Genomic DNA, 22,767 nt, shown 5'->3' on the forward strand with positions numbered 1-22,767 from the left:
AAGCCAGCCTGGGCAGGAAAGTCCATGATACTCTTATCTCTAATAAACTACCGAAAAGGCCAGAAATGGAGCTGTGGCTCAATTGGTAGAGTACTAGCTTGAGTAAAAGATGCTCAGGGACAGGACCCAGGTCCTGAGTTCAAGCCTAAGAACCAGCACACATGCACGTGTAATTACGCGCGTGTGCACATGCACGCACACACACACACACACACACATTTACAGCCAGGTGCTGGTGGCTCACACCTGTAATCATAGCTATTCAAGAGGCTCAGATCTGAGGACTGAAGTTCAGAGCCAGCTCAGGCAGGGAAGTCCATGAGGCTCTTATCTCCAATTAACTACCAGAAAGCCTGAAGATGACCTATGGCTCAAACTAGTGGAGTACTTGAACAAAAGAGCTCAGGGATAACACTCAGGTCTTGAGTTCAAGCCCCATAACCAACAACAACAAGAAAATTATCTTAGTCTTATAGTAACTTATTTTTCAGTAAAGCCCAACCAAAGACAAACATCTGTAATTTTTTTGGGGGGAAGGGTCCGGTCGTGGGGCCTGAACTCTGGGCCTGGGCGCTGTCCCTCAGCTCTTCAGCTCAAGGCTAGCACTCTACCACTTGAGCCACAGCGCCACTCCCTGCTTTTTTCTTTTTGCTTATGTGGTGCTGAGGAATCGAACCCAGGGCCTCATGCATGCAAGGCAAGCGCTCTACCACTGAGCCACCTTCCAAGCCCTGTAATTATTTTCTTCTGTCTTTTTTAAAACACGTCTTTCTTTTTGTCTTTCCCTGAGCATTGAGATATAACTTTCACAGGCCAAAATACATCTCTGAAAATGTTTCAGATCATTGCGATGTGACTTTTGTCTCAGACACATCTTCAGACTGTCACTTAAGAGCTCTGTTCTGACTTCTTGAGGCATTTTGGTGGCACAACATTGCTGTCTGCTTTCCCTTACTTATCAGATTTCCCCCTGGATTTGACACCAAGGCCTGTTCTTTCTTTACTTCGTAGCCATTGTCTCTCCTTCTTACTGTACGGTCACCTTGCACTCTCCTCTTCTTTCCAGAGGCAGGTCATGGCCCTTCATCACAGCCCCCTTTCTGATGACCTCCTCAGATGCCCTGTACACTTTTCTTAGCCTACCTGAATGCCTTGCACATACTCCAAAACAATTTCTTCCTCCTAAATTTCCAATCGACATTGATAACATCCTTTCCCCTTTAGCTTTTCCAGGCTAAAAGTTCCACAATTCTATTTGGTGTTCTCTTCTGCTTTGTCTCCACATGTTGCCCATCTAATTCTTTAGTATTATACTCTTTGTCTCTGTCTCTGTCTCTTTGGTTCTGGGGCTTGAAATCTGGGCCTGGATGCTGTCCCTGGGGTCCTTGTGATCAAGGCTAGTGCTCTATCACTTGAGCCACAGTGCCATTTCCAGCTTTTTTCTGTGATTAATTGGAGATGAGAATCTCGTGGACTTTCCTGCCCAGGCTGGCTTTGAACCAAAATTCTCAGATCTCAGCTTCCTGAGTAGCTAGTTTTGTAGGCATTAGCCACCGGTGCCTCTCTCATCCTCTCTCTCTCTCTCTCTCTCTCTCTCTCTCTCTCTCTCTCTCTCCCCCCCTCTCTCTCTCAACCCTAATTCCTATTATTTCTAATTATTCCAGGTCCAGTCATCTATTGCTTTGCCCTACTAAATGGTCTCCCTGTCACCCAACTTTACCTTTCACTTATCTGTGCTGCCAGAGATGCATGTCCATTATAAATGTCATCAGTTTCCGTCTTCCCAGAGGTTAAAGATCAAAGCCCAGGATTGAAAGAGGAGAAACTGGGATGGGATATCAACAGGATATCATGTCCAAGAAGCAGATGAAGGGCAAATCTGCAGAACCCTGAATTCCAGAGTGAGGAAGTTGCATTTGATTTTCTAGCCACTAAGAAGTCCATTGCTGGAAAGAAGCAATAAGAAATTAATCAGAGGCAGATACAGAAGAAATCAAGCTTAAAGTCTACAATGACTCATATGAGGACAAAGAAATAGTAGGGGTCTCAGAAAGGCCCTTGATGCTGAAGCACTAGCCAGCAGGAAAAGAGCAGTCAGCATTAATTAGCCTATAATGATTTTTGCTCCTCTCACCTCATCTTCTACGCTGTCAGGTCCTGGGGGCAGATGCTGTTTCCATCATCCTTAGATAAGACTGACACTTTGTAAGTGCCCAGTACTGAACCTTAGCAATGAAGCCTCCGACTAACTGAAAGAAACTTACTTTGGTAGGAGAAAGAAACTTTCTCCCTTCTCTCCACACCCCTACCTCACCTTACTGATTTAAATTGCCAGTTAAATGATTCTAACATCGTGCTTGGCATTGCACTAAACCTAAAGACAAATGTCACCTGATTCTTTCCTTGCATTCAAATTTACTTTTTTACTTTTTCAATTTTGCCCATTTACAGGGGACAGTGTGATAATTTGATACAAGTATATAAGGTATAATGATGAAATCAGAACGATTAGCCTTTCTGTCTATTTAAACAATCTTTCCTCATGTTCAGTATCTCTAAACTTTTATGGTTCTTTAAAAAACATATAATAAATTGTTCTGGCCATCATGTTCACAGTCTGGTAATACAGACACATACAGGTAAGCAGAAACGCTATTTGCAGTTGCTCATAGCGATTGTTATGTAGCCATGCCACATGCCTAAAGAAAATATGAATGAAGAACAATGTCTTCTTGTACAACTGGGCCAAGCAGGGCTGGTAAGCCCTGTGTGTAGCAGAAAAGGGAAGGAAGAACTTTTCAGGTGGAAAAAAACATTTCTCAAGAGAAGCTCAGGTCTGTAGAAGCAGTACAAAGTTGGATGGATACTGATATATAGAGTGGCTGGTGGGAAAGACAACACAAGGAAAAGAAGACTTCACTGATGTTGAGGCTAATGTCAGAGTTACTGGGACAGTTTGAGAAAGTCATATGTCAAAGTAAGAGTTGGCTTCATTGTAGAGGCAATATTAAGCCTATTCTTGCTGGTGCCTTCAACACCACCATCAAGAGGCCTAGGAAGCATCTCATAATTCTATCCAAGTGTTTGGATGTCCATCGTGTTGGCACATGGAAAGCAGGCTAAAGATGCAGGGAGAGCAGTGAGAAGCTTTTATAATGAAAGGTTGATATTATTTATCCAAATAAATTTCAGGAAATAAAACCAAAAGGTTTTATTTTCTTTGCTGCTGTTTTTGTTTTCTTTTACTTTTGTCTTGTTTATTTGTTTATCTGTCTTTGAGAGCAACAATGTGTGAATAAATGCAGCAGCGGTGCTCACTAGACACTATGTTGAAAATGAACTATATAATTTGTGGTGGGGTTGGGAGGGAAAAATTAGGAGCGAGCAAAGGAAGAGGTGACATTGTTCAACAAGATATATACTATTTACCTGAGGTATATAACTGAAAGGAAAAGTAAGTAAAAAGTCAGAAAGGGCTTCTCCAAAGAATAATGGTATTTATCTAAGAATTACAGGGCACAGCACTAGAAATGAACATGTCCTCATACACATTCCAGGAGGACTCAGAAAAGTTGAGTTAAAGGAAAGCGTATAAAGGCAAAAAGTAAGGAAGGATGACACATTTTAAGACAAAAGTTGTTGGCCACAAGGATTATCAACAACACAGGTTGCATCAGGCTGAAATCAGACAGACAAACAAACATAAGTCCCTGGGTAAGTATCCTTGAAGAAGTGTGTGTGTGTGTGTGTGTGTGTGTGTGTGTGTGTGTGTGTGTACTGTGTGCGTGTGATTATTCCTCTTATCAGATGGTCATATGTGAGAACCCTTTCATTGAAACTACCAGCTTCATATATGTTCAGTTATTTGTCTGTGCAGACAGACAAATAGTCTCCATTTTAATTCTGACAATCTTCACACTAAGAAAATGGGATACAACCAAAAATGGTTTGGCAAATTGAACCCAGTATCTGGTGACTCCTTAGATAGGAAGGGTAAAGGAGAAGGAAGAATTGTGTGTCACTGGGAAAAACTGGATAAAAGCAACACAGGTGTCAAATGGCAGCCCGAGTGACAAGTCTGAGGGCATTATAGAGCTGAAAGCTTTTGGATCTCACAGATGGGTACCACCCTCTCCCCTTTCCTCAGCCTGCACCTCAGTATAGAGTGCCACCTCACATGGCAGTAATGCCTCCCTAATACTTTACCTGCTTATGTTTGCTTATAGTTCACCTGGCATCATGAACTTCCAGAATCCTAGTCTATACCATAGCTTAGAGAGACATGAAACTTTCTCTAAAAAGTACCAAGTGGTACTTTTTTCAGAATCTATAGTCTTCATGGTAATTATTCAGCTCTGCTTCTATAGCGTGACTGCTTCAATAGTGTATACAGCTGCACAGCAGACTTAATGCACAGGTTGTTCCTGCCATGTGCTGCCTGGTCTAATCTTATTAAAGCACCTCCTTCTTAAGTGGTTTTTCTTCATAGGTTATACAAGACATGGACAAACAGGTTGTGTTTTACAAGTTAGCAAATCTTGCTCTCTTCCAAGTTGTCCTGTGCACCCCTGTGCACCTTGACTTCCCTGTTTCAAACTATCTTCACTGTCCTTATTTGTTCTTACCTTCAAGCACTTCCAAACCAAAAGAGATGTTGGAAGATTTATGAGAATTGGAAGCTTATCAAAGAGACCTTCTACCCTCAGATATCCTAAAGGGATCATAAGAATGATGACCCCCCTGGCCAAGAACATCGGGTGGTATTTGGAAAGTTCATCTTCTCCTTTCAGATTCCTAACTCTAAAGGTCTGATTTTCCCATGTTGGTATTTCATTTAGAAAAGCAAGTTTCTGCATGCACGCTCTGACCTTGAAGTAGCACATTACAAGCTGAAACCTAGAAGCCTCATGCTCCATTACGAATTCCTTCAGAGAGTCAAGCAGCTGCCCCTGGAGTACAGCTACGGGGAGTACAGAGATCTCCTCCGAGACTTTGGGACTCACTACATCACGGAGGCTGTGCTTGGGGGCATTTATGAATATACACTCATTATGAACAAAGAGGCCATGGAGAGAGCAGGTGCATTGCCCAAGGGACTGTGGCTTTCCTGATGGGACTCCCAGGAAGGATTGGTTGATGAGCAAAGTCTTCCGCAAGAGTTGGGGAAAGAGACATAAATTGTGTTTTTAATTTTCCTTCTGTCAACATGGCTACAATTTCACAGTTATGTTGGCAGACTCCTCCTCCTCTACCTCCTCCTCCTCCTGTGCTCCTCCTCCTTACCCCCTTCCTCTTCTTCCTCCTCCTTCTGGCTTGTATCAGTTTCCCCAGGTTAACCTTCTATATGGGTTATCCTCTTTTTCTTTAACTAATCTTTCTCAATAATCATACCCCACCATGGCTTTAACCACCAACATTCCAATAGCTTCTAACTTACTTAACCATCCTGAATCTCATTCTGGCACCCTGTATCTTATGTTCAAATGCTTCTTTCATGTCTGCATTTTCCTATTTAACCAATATCGTAGACTTATCAAGCTCCCAAAGAGATCTTCTAATTTTCTTTTTTCTTTTTTTCAGTCATAGGGCTTGAACTCTGGGCCTGAGGGCTGTCCCTGCACTCTTCAGCTCAAGGCTAGCGCTCTACCACTTGAGCTACAGTGCCACTTCCAAGAGATCTTTTAATTTTCTTTCCAAGATATATTTCTTTTATAGTCATCCACATCTTGAAAAACTCCACTATCCAACCAGTGGCTCAAAACAAACACCACAGGGTCAATCTCAATTATTTTTCTTTCCTTCCAATCTATTAGCAAGTTCCATCAGCTCAATCTCTAGATTATGATTTCCTTTTTTTTCTATTATTACCATGGCCTTACCTTGTGACCAGTGTTTTACATTTAGAATTTTTTGTAAATATGAATTATGAGCAAATCTCAGAAGAGGTAGTTGCTGATTAGTTTAGAACTTCCGCATTTCTAATAAGCTTGAAGATGATGCTGGTGCTGCCAGCCTAGAAAGCAGACTTTCCATAACAAAGTCTCAGATTGTTATAGTCTCTGTACTACACCCAATATTCAATACCCAATCTTCCTCTCTAATCGCTTTACACACACACACAAGAACTCTCTAATTGTCTTCTAGGGTTGAACCATGCTTGCCAATCCATTATTTTTTCTTATGATGGACACTTTTCCAGTTCTGTGCTACTCTAGGTCACAGAGAGTATAGGGACAGAGTGTCAGGGCTGGTGTAAGAGTAGATAATGTAAATTTATGTCAGTGTGAACTCAATCTTCTAATGATCTGGGAAATCTTCATCCATAAGAGTAATGACAAAGTGCTCTCTGTGATTCCTAAAGCTGCTTCCCACAAAGACCTCTGGGATCACATAACCCAGGGGAATGTAGAACTGATCCCCTTCTTAGACTTTCACCAGCAACTACAAAAAGTAAAATGCCCACTCTGACTCTTTTCCACTGCCTCATTTGTTCCACTTACATGACCACAACAGCTTTTTCTCTTAATGTCCCATGGGACTTGTGTTTGGGAAAACATGATCTACAGAAATCCTGCTAGAAGTCCTCGTAGTCAGTGTTTCTCCTCTCTCCCTGCTCAAGGCTCAAAGTGTTACAGAAAGGTGTCCACAAATCACATGTGAATTCTAGCAAGACCAGGGGAGGAGGATCCCTTGGGGAGAATTAGGAGGGGAACTAAACGGGACATGGTCCTGAAATGAGGAAAAGATAGCAAATTGGCCTCTTTTATTTACTGGATATAACAAATACTTTGTATTTATTACTTCACTTCATTAATAATAATCCCCTTCTGCCTTATCAAAGATGAGAGAAGAGTATGTCCTGGGATGGTGGGCAGGTTGTAGCAGGCATTGTATTTTCTAAATCAAAAACCTAGAAGTCTGACAAAAAATTCAATTTTTAGAGAATAACTATTTCTTCCTCCCTCTTTGAAGGCAGTAGAAGTCCCCAAAGTTTCCTGGGGAGGAAACTGGCACAGATAGTAGGGGTGGGTCTCTGTGAGGTTTCTGCTCTGGTGCCAGTGGCTACCTGTAATTTTGGTTATTTTCTTTGAACCTTAGTTCCCATGACACCCAAGGAATGGGTAGTGTCTCTCACAGGAAAGGGGACAGGACGCATGATCTTGTAGTCATGGATCTGTTTTCTTCCTTCCTTCAGATTATTCACTTAACAACATATGGGCCTGTGCCAAGAATGATTTTCAGATTGGTGGTGCCATTAAAAACGTTTATGTCAAGCTGGGTGTGTCAGAAAAGCTTTGTGGAGACATTCTGAATGAAATCAAAGGTGAGAGACGGGACAAGTGGCTTCTGCATTTACAACCTTTCTTTTCCTAGTACTCCAGATTACAGCCTTTCTCTAAGGTGAGCTCTGTGTATTTCAAGACATTTTGATGGAAATAGTAGGGCATCCAATAAAAATAACCCTACGAAAAAGGAGTGAGACTATATGTGTACCCTCCCAATGCATGAGCTAGGCAAAAACCAAAAGCGGCAATGAGCCAGGTGCAGGCCTATCGTCCTAACTACTCAGGAGACTGAGCTGAGAATCATGGGTGTGAAGCCAGCCCAGGCAGGAAAGTCTGTGAAATTCTTACCTCCAGTTAACCACCAAAAACTGGAAGCAGGGCAGTGGCTCAAATGGTAAAGTATTAACTTTGATGAAAAAGGAAACTCAGTGACAATGCCCAGGCCCTTAGTTCAAGCTCCGGAACTCACATAAAAACAAAGAGAGAACAATGATAGGGCCATATCCAGGAACATCAGCTCAAGCTTCTCAGGAGAAGGAATCTATGAACTACAACTTGAAGATTAATAACCTAATGGAAAATCACCTGCTGATTTTGTTCTGCTCTGGGGGCTTGCTTTCCTTCCTTCCTTCCTTCCTTTCTCTCTCTTTCTTTCCTTCTTTCATTTTCTTTCCTTCTTTCTTGTTTCTTTCTCTCTCTTTCCTTCCTTATTTCCCTCTTTCTTTGTCCTTTTCTTTTTCTTTCTAAGTTAACTATCATCTGATCATTAATGTATTAACTATCTGCTTTCTGTCATCTATCTACCGATCTGTCTATCAATTCACTATATGTTTTATCTCTACCTATTTTCCATACACTGTGCCAATCAATGACTACCACTTAAAGATGCACAAAATGAACCTCCTGTCCTTGGGCTGCATGAAAGATGTTACCTATGGCTATAGCATGCTTCCCTTTTGCTCTGTGTGCTATGACTTCCTTGCAATCTGCAATGTTTGTTGTTCTCTGATGTCTCACAGGCAAGATTGTTGGTAGGGATACAAAGTCCAGGGTATAACAGTTGATACTAATGACATTCCAGATCTTCATGTCCATTCCAGATAGAAACAAGAGAAAAACTATGATAGAGGACTTGGTGGTCTTGGTACGAGGAGGTGCAAGTGAGCACATCACCACCTTGGCTTACAAGGAGTTGCCCACAGCTGAGCTGATGCAGGAGTGGGGAGATGCTGTGCAGTACAACCCAGCGATCATCAAAGTCAAGGTACAAGTGACTGCCCAACCCCTCCTACTTTTATACACAGCAGTTTCTGAGGACCTGTGATGAGTTGTAGTATGATAGATGGAAAACTTTCACATATATGGACACGTACCTTAGAGCAGAAAATAAATCTAGGACAAACCAGTTAGACTCTGAAGCCAAATACAATAGTGCACATGTGTAATTCCAACTACTTGGAAGACAGAGGTAGGTGGATCTGAGGCTAGCACAGGCAAAAATGTGAGACACTATCCAAACAGCTAACTAAAGCAAAAAGGGTGGAGGCATGGTTCCAATGGTGCAATAGTTGCCTAGACTTATGAAGCCCTGAGTTCAAACCCAACTGCAACTACCCACTGTATTGTATACTGCCTGCAGATCCCTGGCTCTGTCTCACTTAAACCCTATGTTGTCAAAGGAAATGAAAAACTAACTTCTGGTTCTACCCTTCTTAAATAATTGTTTTTTCTAACTTACCAGAGAATCACTCATGTATTTATTTAAACATTCAGATGTTCAGCTAACAAGTAGTTGTTGAGTTCTTGCTGAAATGCAGAAAGGAAGACAAAAGGAGAAGCCAGAATGAAGAATAAAGTGTATATGTGCATTTCTGTCTTATAGGACAGAAAGAAACGTGGTGATAATAACTAGATTTGGAGCATGCACAGTGTTCATGACACTCTTCCAGGGGCTCAGAGAATATGATTCTTTATCAGATCTTTGCAATGGTCTACAAGTTAAGTATGCTTACCTCCTTTTGTGGCTGACACAAATCAAGGATCAGAAAGGTCTTATCCATCTCTAGCTGCTCAAGAGTCTCCATTAGGTCCAGACAAGAGACTTTGACATCTTCCCTGCCCTCTAGATTCTCCTGTGGGCTTGGTGTGAATAGAAAATAATGATCCTAGCCACCTGTCACCTATACAAGAGAAGCCCTGCAACCTTAAATGGAAAGGATGCTTGTTAGAACAGGACTGTCAGGCACCTCAGCAGTGGTAGGTCCTTTCCATGGGGATTTCTCCATGGTGCCCACAGCATACCTTACACTGTTCTCCTCTTACCAGTGTCTGTGCAGTCATTGATTAGCCATTGTCCACCCCCTCCCCTGAGAGTCCACTTTGCAGTCAAGGAGGAGGAATGAGAGACTGGAGCCTGACGAGGGACTATAACCCTGACCCTGACAAGTTTCCACAGGATTTTTATTTGTGTGTCAAATGCATAGTTTCTGCAGAACAAGAAGGCTGTCATTCAAATCCTCTCCAGTCTTACTTACTAGTGACAGTCAGGGCACAGTTGCTGGCAGTTACAGAGGAATAAAGTCGGCCGTGAGATGCAAGTACCTCCAGAGAAATCTGGGCTTGCCTGGTGCCACGGTGACACTAGTTGGCATTGCATCTGGGCATGGGAGAGAATGGAGAATTGAAGGAAAATAAGTTCCTTTATGGTGAGATATCATACCTGATCTGGGAGCATTATTGTGCCTTCCTAAGTACCGGGACTTTCAAGGCCAAGCATGATGACATGATGTAGATTGTGATGGAGAATCAAATGTTTTCAGGAGCACAGCAATAAGATGAGGAGGGTGGAATTGATATTCCTCCAGTGCTGTTCTTTCTACTAAGGATTGCTTTTGCTATTAGTGGTCTTTTATTGTTCCATATGAATTTTTGGATTGCTTCTTCTATTTCATTGAAGAATTTGGTTGCAATATTGATAGGTATCGCATTGAATTTGTAGGTAGCCTTTGGCAGTATTGCCATTTTCACGATGTTGATCCTCCCAATCCAGGATCATGGGAGGTTTTTCCACTTGCTTAGTAACCCTGATGCCCCTCGGTAGATGAATGGATCAAGAAAATGGGATAGATAGATAGATATACATACAATGGAATTCTATGCCTCCATCAGAAAGAATGATATATTGCCCCATTTGTTAGGAAATGGAAAGACTTGGAAAAATTATATTAAATGAAGTAAGCCAGGCCCAAAGAAGCATAGATCCCATGGTTTACCTTGTTTGCAATGTCTAGTACATGTTTACAACAAATAGAGAGGGTCAAAGGCTATGTACATAGGACCACATGAGATAATGATAAGCAAAATGTACCCCAAGACAGGGAGGGACACAAGGGCTTTCTTTTTCTTTCTTGCTATTGTTTTTAATGTACTTATAATCCACTATGTGATTCTTTTGCTTCTTTTGCAAGTTCTTCCCCTACGGTATGATCCGTTTTCACTGTATTTGATTCCGGTGTTCCGCATCTTGTATATACATGTTTGTAATTTGGAGAGGGGAAGGGGCATAGCGGAATGCTTAAATGGGGATGCAGGTTGACCCATTGTAATGAGGAGATATACAGGACACTATGTTAAAAACGAACTTTACAATGTTGGTGGGAAGGAGGGAGGAGTTGGGGAGGTGGGGAGGGAAGTGATGGTGGGGGAAAATCAGAGGAGGGGGTAACAGTGTTCAATAGGCCATGTACTCATTACCTTACTCATGTAACTGTCACCCCTCTGTACAGTATCTTTACAATAAAAAAGATGAGGGTGAAGAAGAGTTATATGCAGCTCTAGTTCTCTCTCATCTGAGTTGCAAACACATACTCCGGTGATGCCTGTTTCATATGTTCTTTCTGGTCAGAGAAAACTACAGATGTCTTTCCATTATCTCAGAATCATTTCTTGCTGCAGAGCCAGCTACCTTACCAGGTGGCTTGAGTGACAATTGATTTTTCAGCATACCAGAGCCCACGAGATAAGCAATTCTTAAACGCAAAGAGTGTTCGTTAATGCCCGAGTACATTGATAAATCTTTAAGATCAAGATCTGAGTCATGATTCTCTAGATGCCAGGTAGACAAGGAAGGAGGTCACAGAAGAATGCATTCACACTACTCACTTCCCACAGAGGAAAGTGGCTCCTGGTGCAAAGACAAGTTAGAAAGAGTAATGGACAGAGAAAGAGAGATTTTAACACAAAAGATAGAAATCATGTTCAGGATGCAGAAAATGAGCACATGCCTATAAAATAGAAGTAAATTTTAGAATGCCTTTGCTTTGTGACTAGAATAAAATAGAGGAAAATGGGGAATCTATGAAATAACAAACAGAAGCGGAGATGTTTGGACACTGATCAGATAAAACGAAGTGGCTGAATACAAGGAACTGAAAGCACAATGGCAGAATTAAAACTTACAGTGGAAACTATAAAGAACAGAATTGACACTGCAGAAAATTGAGTCAGTGATGTGGAAGGTGCTATAAAAATGTTCCTATAATGTAGAAACAAAAGACAAAGAGATTAAAACAATGACAGGACAGAAATATGATGGATAGAGTACAGAGGTGGAAGTCTAAAACACAAAGACTTCTCTCAGAGGAAAAGGCAAGATTAAATGTGAAGACACATTCATCAAGTGCATAAATGGAGAAACTTCCCCAAGCTGATGATACAAAATAAACAGTTCATGGAAAACTAGGCAAAAGGACTGAGAAGCAAAATCAGATTACAACAAAATCAGATTACAATGATCATTTGGAGGAATAACTATATCCCACTAGAACAAAAATCACACTGGTCTCAGAACTCTTTGCCATGAAATGTCTAAAGATAATGGAGTGTCAACTGTTGGGTCGAGAAGACTCTGGCCTGGTAAGATATATGGTTAGTGAGTCAAGAATTCCAAAGAGATTTTGACATAATAAAGGAGTCACCTGCCACGCCGACCCCAGTAGAGTCTGCTTAGCATGGGAAACCATCTATCAGACCATGATAGGGGCTTCAAGACCTATCTCTGAGTTTTGGGACTTCACCGAAGTCTACCTCAGAGAATGGGGCTTTACAGAAACCTATCTCCAAGTTTTGGGACTTCACCGAAGTCTACCTCAGAGAATAGGGCTTCTAAGAGGCCTACTCCTGGGAAAAGGCTGGAAAAACCCCTGGGAAAAAATGTGTTTCTGCCTTTCTTCACTGCATAAGAGTGCCTATTAATCTTTTACTGCTTCTACTGCTCTTTGTACTTGCTCATTGTCAACGTTCCCTTATTCAAAGCTCTTTCTTAAGAGTGTTGACGACCCCAACATCTGATGAGTGTCTTAAAAATATGACTAACTCACCAGAGTTAAGTGCTACCCTGAAACCCCTCTTATGGAGGCTAGTAGACAAGTTATAAGTAAATATAAAAGTATTGGGGGGTTTCACAAAGTCACTTCAGCAGAAGGAATTGTTTGTAAGGGATTTACAAGAAGCTGTAGGCTCAGCTAGAGCAGAAAGAATGGGTGGCAATTACTAAGATAACTATTTAGGAGAAAGAATTTCCTGCTATTTACTAAGAGACTTGCTAGATCCAGGTCTCCTTGAGGTTTACTATTAAAGAAAAAACAAGAAAGATCGTATGGGAAAGTTAAGGCCTCTATAAAGATAGGTAATGGTTAATTGGTGACAAACATCGAAACCCAAACCCATTGTATTCCTTAGAGATAAGCCGGAGACAAATGCCTATCAGGTGCCCAGCTGGTGACCACCCAAGAAAGAAGCCCTGCAGCAAGATTGTGTAACCTTTTGCCCTTCCTCATGGAGACTTTTGCTATAAAAGTTTGTTATCCTCTGCATTAAATCGCACTCAGCATCCACTCCTAATGTGTGTGAGTTGTCTGTTTGCCATCTCCCCACCTATTCCAGGTTCCTCCCTTAGGTGTCCTCCGTCGTCCCGACAGAACCCGGTCCGCGGCAGTCACCAAAAAGGAATACCACCCAGGCACTTTTGACCCATGCCTATAATCCTAGTTACTCAGGAAGCTAAGATATAAGGGTCAACCAGCCCAGGGAGATAAGTCTATGAGACTCTTACCTCCAACTAACCACCAAAAATGCCAGAAGTAGAGATGTGGCTCAAGTGGTAAAGTACCAGCTATGCGGAATATTAAAAAAAACATGCAAAAGCAGAAGGCCTTGAGTTCAAGCCCCACTACCGACACAACACGGAGGAGGAATAGGGGGACTGTGGTACTGAATAATGCTCACAAATAGGTCAGGGAAGCTTCGGGCCTGCTACAGAGAAAGAACTCCTGATTATCATTAACTTAGCTTCTCAATCACATTGTATGTCTAAGAAATATTGGTCAAAAGGCTTTGCTCCCTATGATCACTCAAGAATTCAGACAAGGAACTTTTTCTTGTTCTCAAATCAAATGCAACAAGTCATCTCATTCTGCTTTGAAAGCATCAGCTTGGAAGTGACCAGCTTCTGCTTACCTCTCTCTGATCAGAACGCATTGCAAAACTGTCTTCATGGAGGCAGCCCTACTATGTGCAAACCTGCCTTTAGTAAGCTGCAGCCCTACTGTGTGCAAAACTGTTTTGAATGACCTGCAACTTTACCATAGGTTCAGAAGGGAGTAAAAAGTGGATCTATTTGGTAAGCAGTAGTAATGACTACAATAGCTTTCTGAATGCAAGTTACTATAAACCAAAGAAGCCTTAAGACTGGGGTAGGCAGAAAAGCAATGTCATGTCTCAACTGATAGATCCCCCTGAAAAATACAGTCTGACTTTCAAGCAAGAAAACAATGAGTTAAATTAAATGGCAGATATCTCATAATAATCAGAATAATTATGCTAGAAATAAGATCCTTAATATATGAGGAATAACACAATTTATTAGAAAGATGCACTCTCAAAGGACCTAGAAAACCCTCAATTGGTTAATATGTAAAGCATATTAATTAGGGGCTGGTATGCAAAACACCTGATGACTAGTATGGGTATTTTTTAGGTGTAAGTATTTAGGGTAAGGTATGGAAGAATGAAGATAAAGAAAGGAGGGAAAAGGGGAGAGAAGAAGGAAGACAGGGAGAAATAGGGGGAAACAGCAAAACCAAAGAACAATTGTACACCGTAATAGCTTAAATTATAAAGGGAGCACCACTGTAGCTTGCTAATTTTCAGAACCCTGGAATGGAGACTGGCAATGGGACAAATCAAGCCATTCTCTCAATAGTCTTCATCCAGCTATAGGAAAATACAGTCTTTGGTTTAGAATCCTGACAATGCTGTTTTGTGAGTTGTGTGGCCCGAGTTAAGTGACTTCCCTTCACCTGAAAAGGCTGTTAATAATTTTTCTACCCTGTGAGGATATCACAGGGTAAAACTTCCATTCAGGTCCTAGAGTATGGAGTGTATGTGGGGCGGGCGGGCGGGGGGGGGGGGGGAAGATGGGGGGAGGGAGGGGGGGAAGATGGGGGGAGGGAGGGTGTGCGGACTCTCTGTAGGAAGATACCATAGTGGCTAAAGGCAGCTTGGAGGAGCAACAGTGGCCTGTTGGAGGAGCTCTTCATTGGTATAAAGCAACCCCTGCCCACCTCTGCCCCTCTCCCCCTGCTCTCCCTCCCCATGTGTGGCCAGCAAGCTGGATGGTTCTACAAACAGCCTGTGGATCAATTCATTGACTACAAACCGGTGAGACAATGGGACCACCAAGGGGCCTTGCTTTGCCCACTGGAGCGAAGGTCAGCATCAGATGCATTAAGAAATGGAAGCAATTTTCTTCCCACTGGAGGCTTCTATTAGGCATGATTGCCTGCATTTAGACAGACCCTAAACTCTCCAGGGCTGGATTAGGGCAGGATCACAAACAAAACCTGGACAGGAACCTGGCTCTGGAGCTTGAGTCAAGAAGACCAGAACATGTAAATCTACCTCTTTGTACAATGGCTCAAGTTTGTCTTCACAGCACCAATCGCACTGCCTCGTCCCTGAGTGACTTGCCCCTGTGGTTTCTGCTACTCTACACCGAACAGCCATACCATCTTCTTCGTACCTGGTGCCATTGTCCTACTGAGGCCTCCTGGACCCTTCATCTGCCTATTCTCTATCCCTAAACTGGAGGCTGTGCTCAGAAACACAGAGCTGAAGGGCACATAGCCCTGAGGCCTGGCTTCTAGAGGCTTACAGTTTAAACAGCAAAGAAAAAAACAGAATTCTGCACTGAGGAAAATATGATCACCAGAACAGAGAAATGTCCAACCAGAACCATATCAGATTAGCAGTCCGTCCAGCATCTTAACGGAAAGGTGTTGGTTCAGGAAGGATTTCTTGTTGGGGACTGTTACCTGATGTGATTAATTCTAATAGATTTGAAAGGGGAGCAGTGTGGGAACAACAATGCTAAAGTACTTTCAAAGAGCTGCTGAAAAAAAAATCACCTCCTCGTCTCACCAGACAGATTAAGCATCCACTCCTCTGTTCATCTCACCTGTTTGCTGTTTATGTGCCAACACCACACAGTACAGAGCCTCCTCGACTTGCTTTGTTCTGAGGAACCAGTCAGAATAGGAAATATCCAAAGTTAAAACCACGTTGGATACACTTAGATCACAGGTGGCTCCCCTCATTGGCACAGGGCTGCGGTCTGCATCTCTGTCCTCACTGCCCAGCATTTCAAGAGAACATCACCGGATATGTGCTTTACATGGGAAATGGTCAAAATGCAAAGTACACCTTCTCTTAAATACAAACCCCTTTTACACTTTCATCAGGTTGAAAATCTTAAGTCCTGCTAGAGGCTGTCTGTTATCACCTATTTGTCTCTGTCTGTAATTTCTGAGTTTCCTAAGAGCCAGGTTTCTGTGTTGTTCATTATTTACACTTCATGCTTAGCACTTCATAGGTATTCAGCATGTGTTAACCTGAACTTGAATGAGCTAATTGTGTGATGTAGATAGAGACAGAGGGGAGAGAGCATCCACCTGTAGGCTATGGCCTTACAGCAGTTGCACAGGTGTCCTCCAGGCTTTGCCCTCTGTCCATCCTGTGTAACCTTGTGTTAGGCCATTGGGTGATGAATAATGTCTCTTAAAAGACATGTCTTTTCTCCCTTGCCAGGCAGAGCCTCTGTATGAATTGGTGACAGCCACCGATTTTGCCTACTCCAGCACTGTGCGGCAGAACATGAAGCGGGCTCTGGAGGAGTTCCGGAGAGAAGTCAGTGCCTGCCTTTGTGCCCCCTGCCAAGGCAATGGAGTCCCTGTCCTGAAAGGTACCACTTCTAGGCCACGGTGGTCCATTAGTAAAGCCATCATCTGGAGGATGTTGTCTCTGGCGCAAGTGTTTGCCCACTTTTGTTTCCCCAAAAGTCAGAATGTAGCCAGTTTGCTGTCAGGAACCACAGGCTCCAGCCCCAAGGGACACAGAAGGTGACAATGGAATCTAACTGAAATCTGGAACCAGACCAAGAGTATGTGGTCTGCCACAAGGATGAGGGATAGGCTCAGGAAATTTCTCCTAGATAAAGAAAAGGACAGAGCGAAGCAAACCCTCTTTACATAGGTCCTGATCAATATGCAGTGAGGTCTGTAGGTGTTAGTAAAGGATGGACCATGATTGACTGATTAACTTCAAGGGCTATGTCTGGGTCATTAGGAAGGGAGGGCCTTAGAATCTCAAGTTTCCATGTTGATGGGCTGGCAAGACACCGAGGAAGAATTTAGTCAAGCAAACATTGCACTCTGAACATCAGACACCTCTGGTTATAGTTAATCTAAATCCAGAGAGCAAGCTGGATGCAGGATACAACTCACACAGGAACAAAAAACCCTGAAGAAGCATTCACAAGAGAAAACACACTCTCAGTGACAAATATTCCAGTGGCTAGAGTGGCATAGTTTCTCAGACCAGATGAATATGAGCAAAGCACATAGTAAGGGAAGAGTAAGGTGTTGAGATTCCTCCATCAGCTCAGGGACCCCTGCATGAGGGTCAATTCTTTGGCATCTTATCGTCACATGAGCACAAGATTTCCATCTAGAGTGGCCAAAATCCCTCATGTCTTGCAAAAAAAAGTTAGACCTAAAAGCAGGTGTCCACCTGAGGCTGTAGAATGTGGTCAGAGAGAATATACAGAGCCAGAGGCAAATGTTCTGGGATCTGAGCATTGACTGACAATCTCGTAAAAGAGATACTTGGTGAACAGACGAAAGTAGCTCCAGTGGGGGAAATTGTAAGTTAGCATAAGGAATTACTCCTGCAGGCTTCAAGTTGGCCAAAGGCAAGGTGAGACATTGGAATCTGAGTTTCCCACCCTTATATAGGTATTCAAGCCAAGGCAGACAGTTACTTATGGAGAATGATGATTGCTCTCAATAACTGCTAACTATAACCTTTGACCTTGGGAGATTATAAACATGGGTTGAGTGTCAGCCAAGAACTGATGTTCCTCAGAAGTTCCCTATAATTCCCTTTTAATGCCAAACAAAACAAAAACAAGAAAAAAACACTATCATTTCATAATTCAAGGACCCTCAAGAGAGGAGTAGGTGTTTGGGGCATTGAATGTAGTTATTGCAAACCCTCCATCCGTTTGCCCTGTGTAAACCTGGTAGCAATGCTGGAACAGGGCCTGAGCTCTGAGATCTTCACTCCACATCCTTATTTTACACTGTCTGTCTGGTGTCCTCAGGATCCCGCTGTGACTGCATCTGCCCTGTCGGTTTCCAAGGCCTGGCCTGTGAGCTCACCTATCGGACAGGTAGAGTTTTCAAATTGGTTGAAAAAGGGAACTCCAGGGGAAGTGCAGAGAACAATCCAAAATCAGAACAAGGTAGGATATAGAATAGGAGGCTGGACACCCTACAACTTGAGATCCATCCTGACTCCTTTTGTATTTCATGATTTTCAACGAAATTCTTCATGGCACAGGGCTGCCAATACATGACATGTGCCTTTCCTTTGAGGTTATTGTGGAACACTTATATGTAGCCTTCAAAATCCAGGGCAAAAAATAAATCTGGAGCAGATATCCTCCTTCCATAAATTTTCTACCCCTCCATGTAGAATTAGATTGTTCCTGTCGGTGCCCACAGGACTTCAAAGATATATCCATCATAGTTGCTCACACACTGTTTTCTCTCCCCTAGGACAAGTCGGAGAATAAATTTCCTTTCCTAGTTCTCTAATTCTTTTTCTTTTGGTCAGTTGTGGGGCTTGAACTCTGGGCCTGGGCGCTGTCCCTCAGCCACAGAGCTGCTTCCTCTCAAATTCTTTAGACAGGTTACTATCTAAGAATTCTCAAGCTGATATTCCTCCCTCCCTTTCATTCCTTTGGTGACTGCTGATTACCTTAAAAATGGACATGGTTGCCCTGATTGTGGTAGTGTACACCTATAATCCCAGCATAGAAGAGACAGACAGAAGAATCATGAATTACAGGCCAGCCTGTAAGGAAAAGTGAGACCTTGTCTCAAAGCAAAACATACAAACAAACAAAAACCCATAGCACCTGCAATGAGAAGAATAAAGATTTTTTGGACATTTGATTATGTGCCAAGCACTTTGGTGAGTGCTTATGCTCAAACTAGGTTCTAATTCCACTCTGTCATTTAATAACCAGGGTCTTAAGCAAGATGCTCATCCTCTGTTTTACCTCAGCTTCTGCATTTGTGAAGATCTTCCCATTAATTACCTTATAGGCTTAGCTTGACCTCATAAAGAGGAATGTGAAGCACTTAAGTGATACTGGATACATTGCAAAAGAAAAATAAATACTGATTCATTTTACTTTAGGGGGCATTGTTGCTCTGTATTTTAGATATGTTAAATTCTTTCATCATTGTAACAACTCCATGAAGTGGATTCTCTTGATACTCCCTTCTGCATAATGAAAAAGGATCCATCAGTGCATTGCTGTCTATAGTGTTGAATCTAGGAACCCAGGATCAAGCCAGTGGGTCTGACTACACAATCTTTAATCTGAATGCTGGCCTGTGTTCCTGCCTTCCCAGTGAAATGCTTTCAGCTATTTGCTCTTTCTCCTCTTGACCCTCAACCAGGTTCCAAACAGGGATTACCCAGTGGATGTATGGAAACTATATACTCTAGCTATTTTACTTTTCAAACAGGGAGTCCCAGAGACAGAAAGCAATTTCCTCAGCATTACACTGCATGACACATCAGGATGGAAGTGAATGGTTTTCATTAATAGTCAGAGTCCTGAAGTACCAGACAAGTACCAAGGATTAGAGAACACCAGTGGTCTCATCACCTAGTTTAAACATGTCACACTCACAGCACATGACACAGCCCTCCTTTTTAAAATGAGAGGAAGGAACCACACAGCATCCTATATTTGGGAAGTATCTAAGCTGGAAAACATTCATCTAACCAGGAAATATGTGTTCAGTGAGGGCTGAGGGCTGAGATTGAGTCCCTATCATCACAGAGGGAATACTGTAAATGGAAAGTTCAGCATCGTTCAAACTGTCCCACAAATGCATTTTAAAGTTTTAATAGAAACAACTGCTACATAATGCTCTGAGGGTTTAAAATTTAGAAATTATAGATCAAGGAAAGTTTCCTCATAGAAATACACTTTTGCAGGAGATATGGAAGGCTAAGAGGGTTGACTATGAAAATAGGGAGGGAAGAGCAGACTGGTCAAGGCAAACAGCCTGGGAAAATGCCCAGGGGTAGAAGGCAGTGTGGCAACTACAATAGCCAGAAAAGTAAGCTCTCTTGGCTTATTCTGCCACCCAACTCCATAGAGCACGGGTATACAATAAAAGCCAATCCACGTTTGTTTACCTTCTTTCTCATAGACGTCCCCATTGATGGACAGTGGAATTGCTGGTCTGACTGGACTCCATGCTCTGGAGGACGTAAAACAAGACAAAGGCAGTGTACCAATCCATCTCCTCAAAATGGGGGCAGGCCCTGCTCAGGCCCTGCATCAGAGATCCTGGACTGTTAAGGAGAGGAGCACCTGGAGCAGCTGACCCGACTGTGGGCTTTGTACAGCATGGGCTACGGACCTTACCCACTCAGGCCAGCTCTCTACACAGAAGTTCCCCCTGGGGTGGCACCAGACAGGAGGCAGGGCATTCACATGTGTAGAAATGGTAGTTCGTTAAGTATGCATTTGTTTGAATAAACATGGGTTAAACAAAACTCCTAAATGCCTTACAAGGTAAAGCACTTCTGTGAACTTTACTTTTCCTAAGGTTTTTTTTTTCTTTTTTGGCTATCTGTCTTCTTTATTTTTATTATCTTGAAGTCATTGTACAAAGGTGTTGCCATTTAACCAAGCATTTTATGAATGCAATATATCTTGATCAATGTCACTCCTTTCAATATTTTTACCCAACCCTCCCTACCCACTCCTACCCTCTCTCTTCTTAATTTGTTGTGTATACATTAGATTCTTGTCTGCATTTCCCCGCTCTTCTCTTCTTCATTTGTCTCTTATTTTGTTAAACTTTGACTTTGCCTTTCTAAGGAATTACGCTATTTGAGTTCTCCCTTGAAGCTAGCATATTTCAGTTAGTGCATTTATATACACTTGCATACTACCCAATGTACTTAGTTATAAGTTTATAAGGTAAATCTAACCTCTATATATAAGGGAAAACATGTCTCTCTGGGCCTGACTTACTTCACTTAACATAATTTGTTCCAAGTCTTTCCATTTCTTTACAAATGGTACAATATCATTCTTTCTAATGAATGAGTCAAATTCCATTTTGTGTACATACCACATTTTCTTGTTCCATTCACCCAGTGAAGGGCATCTATCTGGGCTGATTCCATTTGTTGATATGGTGAAGAGTGCTGCAATACAATTTTATACTACCAACAAAAAACTAAAACTGAGTACCACCCATTATGTAGGCTTACCATCTAGCAGTGATGGACACATAGTAGGCCTCCAATAAGAAGTCAGCATGTGAATGGTAAGTTGTTCTTATTTTGACAAGCACACAGTCTTGCTCAGTAATGCCAGGCAAGAATCTTACTGTGTGCCAGCCATTGTCCATATGTAGATTCACCCCATGCTCATGATGAAGTTTGAAGCAGGCTCCATGATCCTCACTGTTCAACAGTTAGGGAAAACAGCCTTAGAAACACTTCTGTGACTTATTCAAGTTACACAGGCAGTGGTAAAACCAGGTTGGAAACTCAAGCCCTGGACTTTTAAATTCTTCACTGGAACATTCTTACCTCTCAGTAAATAAGTATTAGAATATCAAATGACTTTTTTCATTAAATAAAATGCAGCAGAGGTTAGCGTATGTGCGCACACATGTGTACGTGCATGTATGGGAGCACATGATTGACAGCCCTCCACCTGCTGCTTTCCCAGGAGTGTGGATTTGGGTCTCTTGGTTCCTTTCACACTGAACAAGAGAGAAGTGCAGTTGTCTGCATTGGAATGGAGCAGCAGAGACAGAAATGTGAGTGGATGCCAAGCAGGGTCCTGAGCTGCAGCCAAAGGTGAGGAAAACGATCACTGCACAAGAGGAACTTTTGAAGAAAAAGGGGAGAAGGTGATGGAGACCGGGAGAGGAATAATGTAACATATCACAGGGCATGCCACGTAGGTGACTGTGAGTAATGAGCAAGGTGGCCGTCCCTCCGTGTCCCTCAGGGGCTTGCCTGTGAGGTCCACAGGCACTTTGCTTTGTGTAAATGTATTTGGGCCAGGGAGAGCTACAAGAGGAAAATTAGATAACAATTGATCTTTACGTTACCAAATATCCTTTTTTAATTTTGCACTGACAAGTGTTTTAAGTCTTATGTCTCTCATTCATTCCCTTCTGTTAGAACATCCTATAAGGTGTTCTTTTGCTCCTGGTCACTCCTCATTGAAGAACCTCAGGCCACTTTGTGGAAGTACAATTGACTGGGACACATCATAGTTATTCCAGCCCAGCCAGCTCTCTGGAACGGGCTCCACAGAACAAGCCTAGGAAGCAGCTATGCTTTACTGCCCAGGGGTGGGGCACTGCAGCCAGGGTGCTGATTCTGTCTGCCTTCCACCTCCCCAGCATTCTTGTATCCCCTGCAATGGAACTGATGGGTCTGAGCCCTTGTTTAGCTTGATATTATTGCTGTACTGTCTGCTGTTATTTCAACAGGCTAATCCAATAATGTTTTATCTCTTTCATTATCCGGATGCCGTATAATTTTCTTGAGTTATAATCTATCTTCTTTTAAGATTCCCCAGAGACAAGAAAAGAGCAGTTCTGTCTTTCATTGACGGGAGAGTCCCATGAAGCCGACACGAGCACATTGAAGCCAGAGAGCTCTGCCAAATTAAATTCTGAATCTCAATCACAGACACTGCTTCTAATGGGAAATTTGAGTTGATTATGGAGATGACAGCCCAGGTTCACGTTTATTGCATTTAGCAGAAATTGTTTATCCTATTAAATATGGTCTTGACGGAGAG

General features: G+C 42.4%; 1 protein-coding gene across 1 annotated transcript in view; it reads left to right on the forward strand.

The window, feature by feature from the left end:
• The window catches only part of C8b (complement C8 beta chain), a 38,563-nt gene extending 18,274 nt beyond the window's left edge, over positions 1-20,289 (forward strand). Inside the window, exons 7-12 of the mRNA XM_042699248.1 lie at positions 4,839-5,079; positions 7,196-7,324; positions 8,387-8,550; positions 16,431-16,584; positions 18,004-18,072; positions 20,138-20,289. Coding sequence (XP_042555182.1) covers positions 4,839-5,079; positions 7,196-7,324; positions 8,387-8,550; positions 16,431-16,584; positions 18,004-18,072; positions 20,138-20,289 — 909 coding nt within the window. The remainder of the gene's footprint in view (positions 1-4,838; positions 5,080-7,195; positions 7,325-8,386; positions 8,551-16,430; positions 16,585-18,003; positions 18,073-20,137) is intronic.
• Positions 20,290-22,767: the final 2,478 nt, after the last annotated feature.

Source organism: Dipodomys spectabilis, unplaced genomic scaffold (genome assembly GCF_019054845.1).
Source record: "Dipodomys spectabilis isolate Male_0828 unplaced genomic scaffold, ASM1905484v1 ptg000007l, whole genome shotgun sequence".
NCBI classification, from domain to species: Eukaryota; Metazoa; Chordata; class Mammalia; order Rodentia; family Heteromyidae; genus Dipodomys; species Dipodomys spectabilis.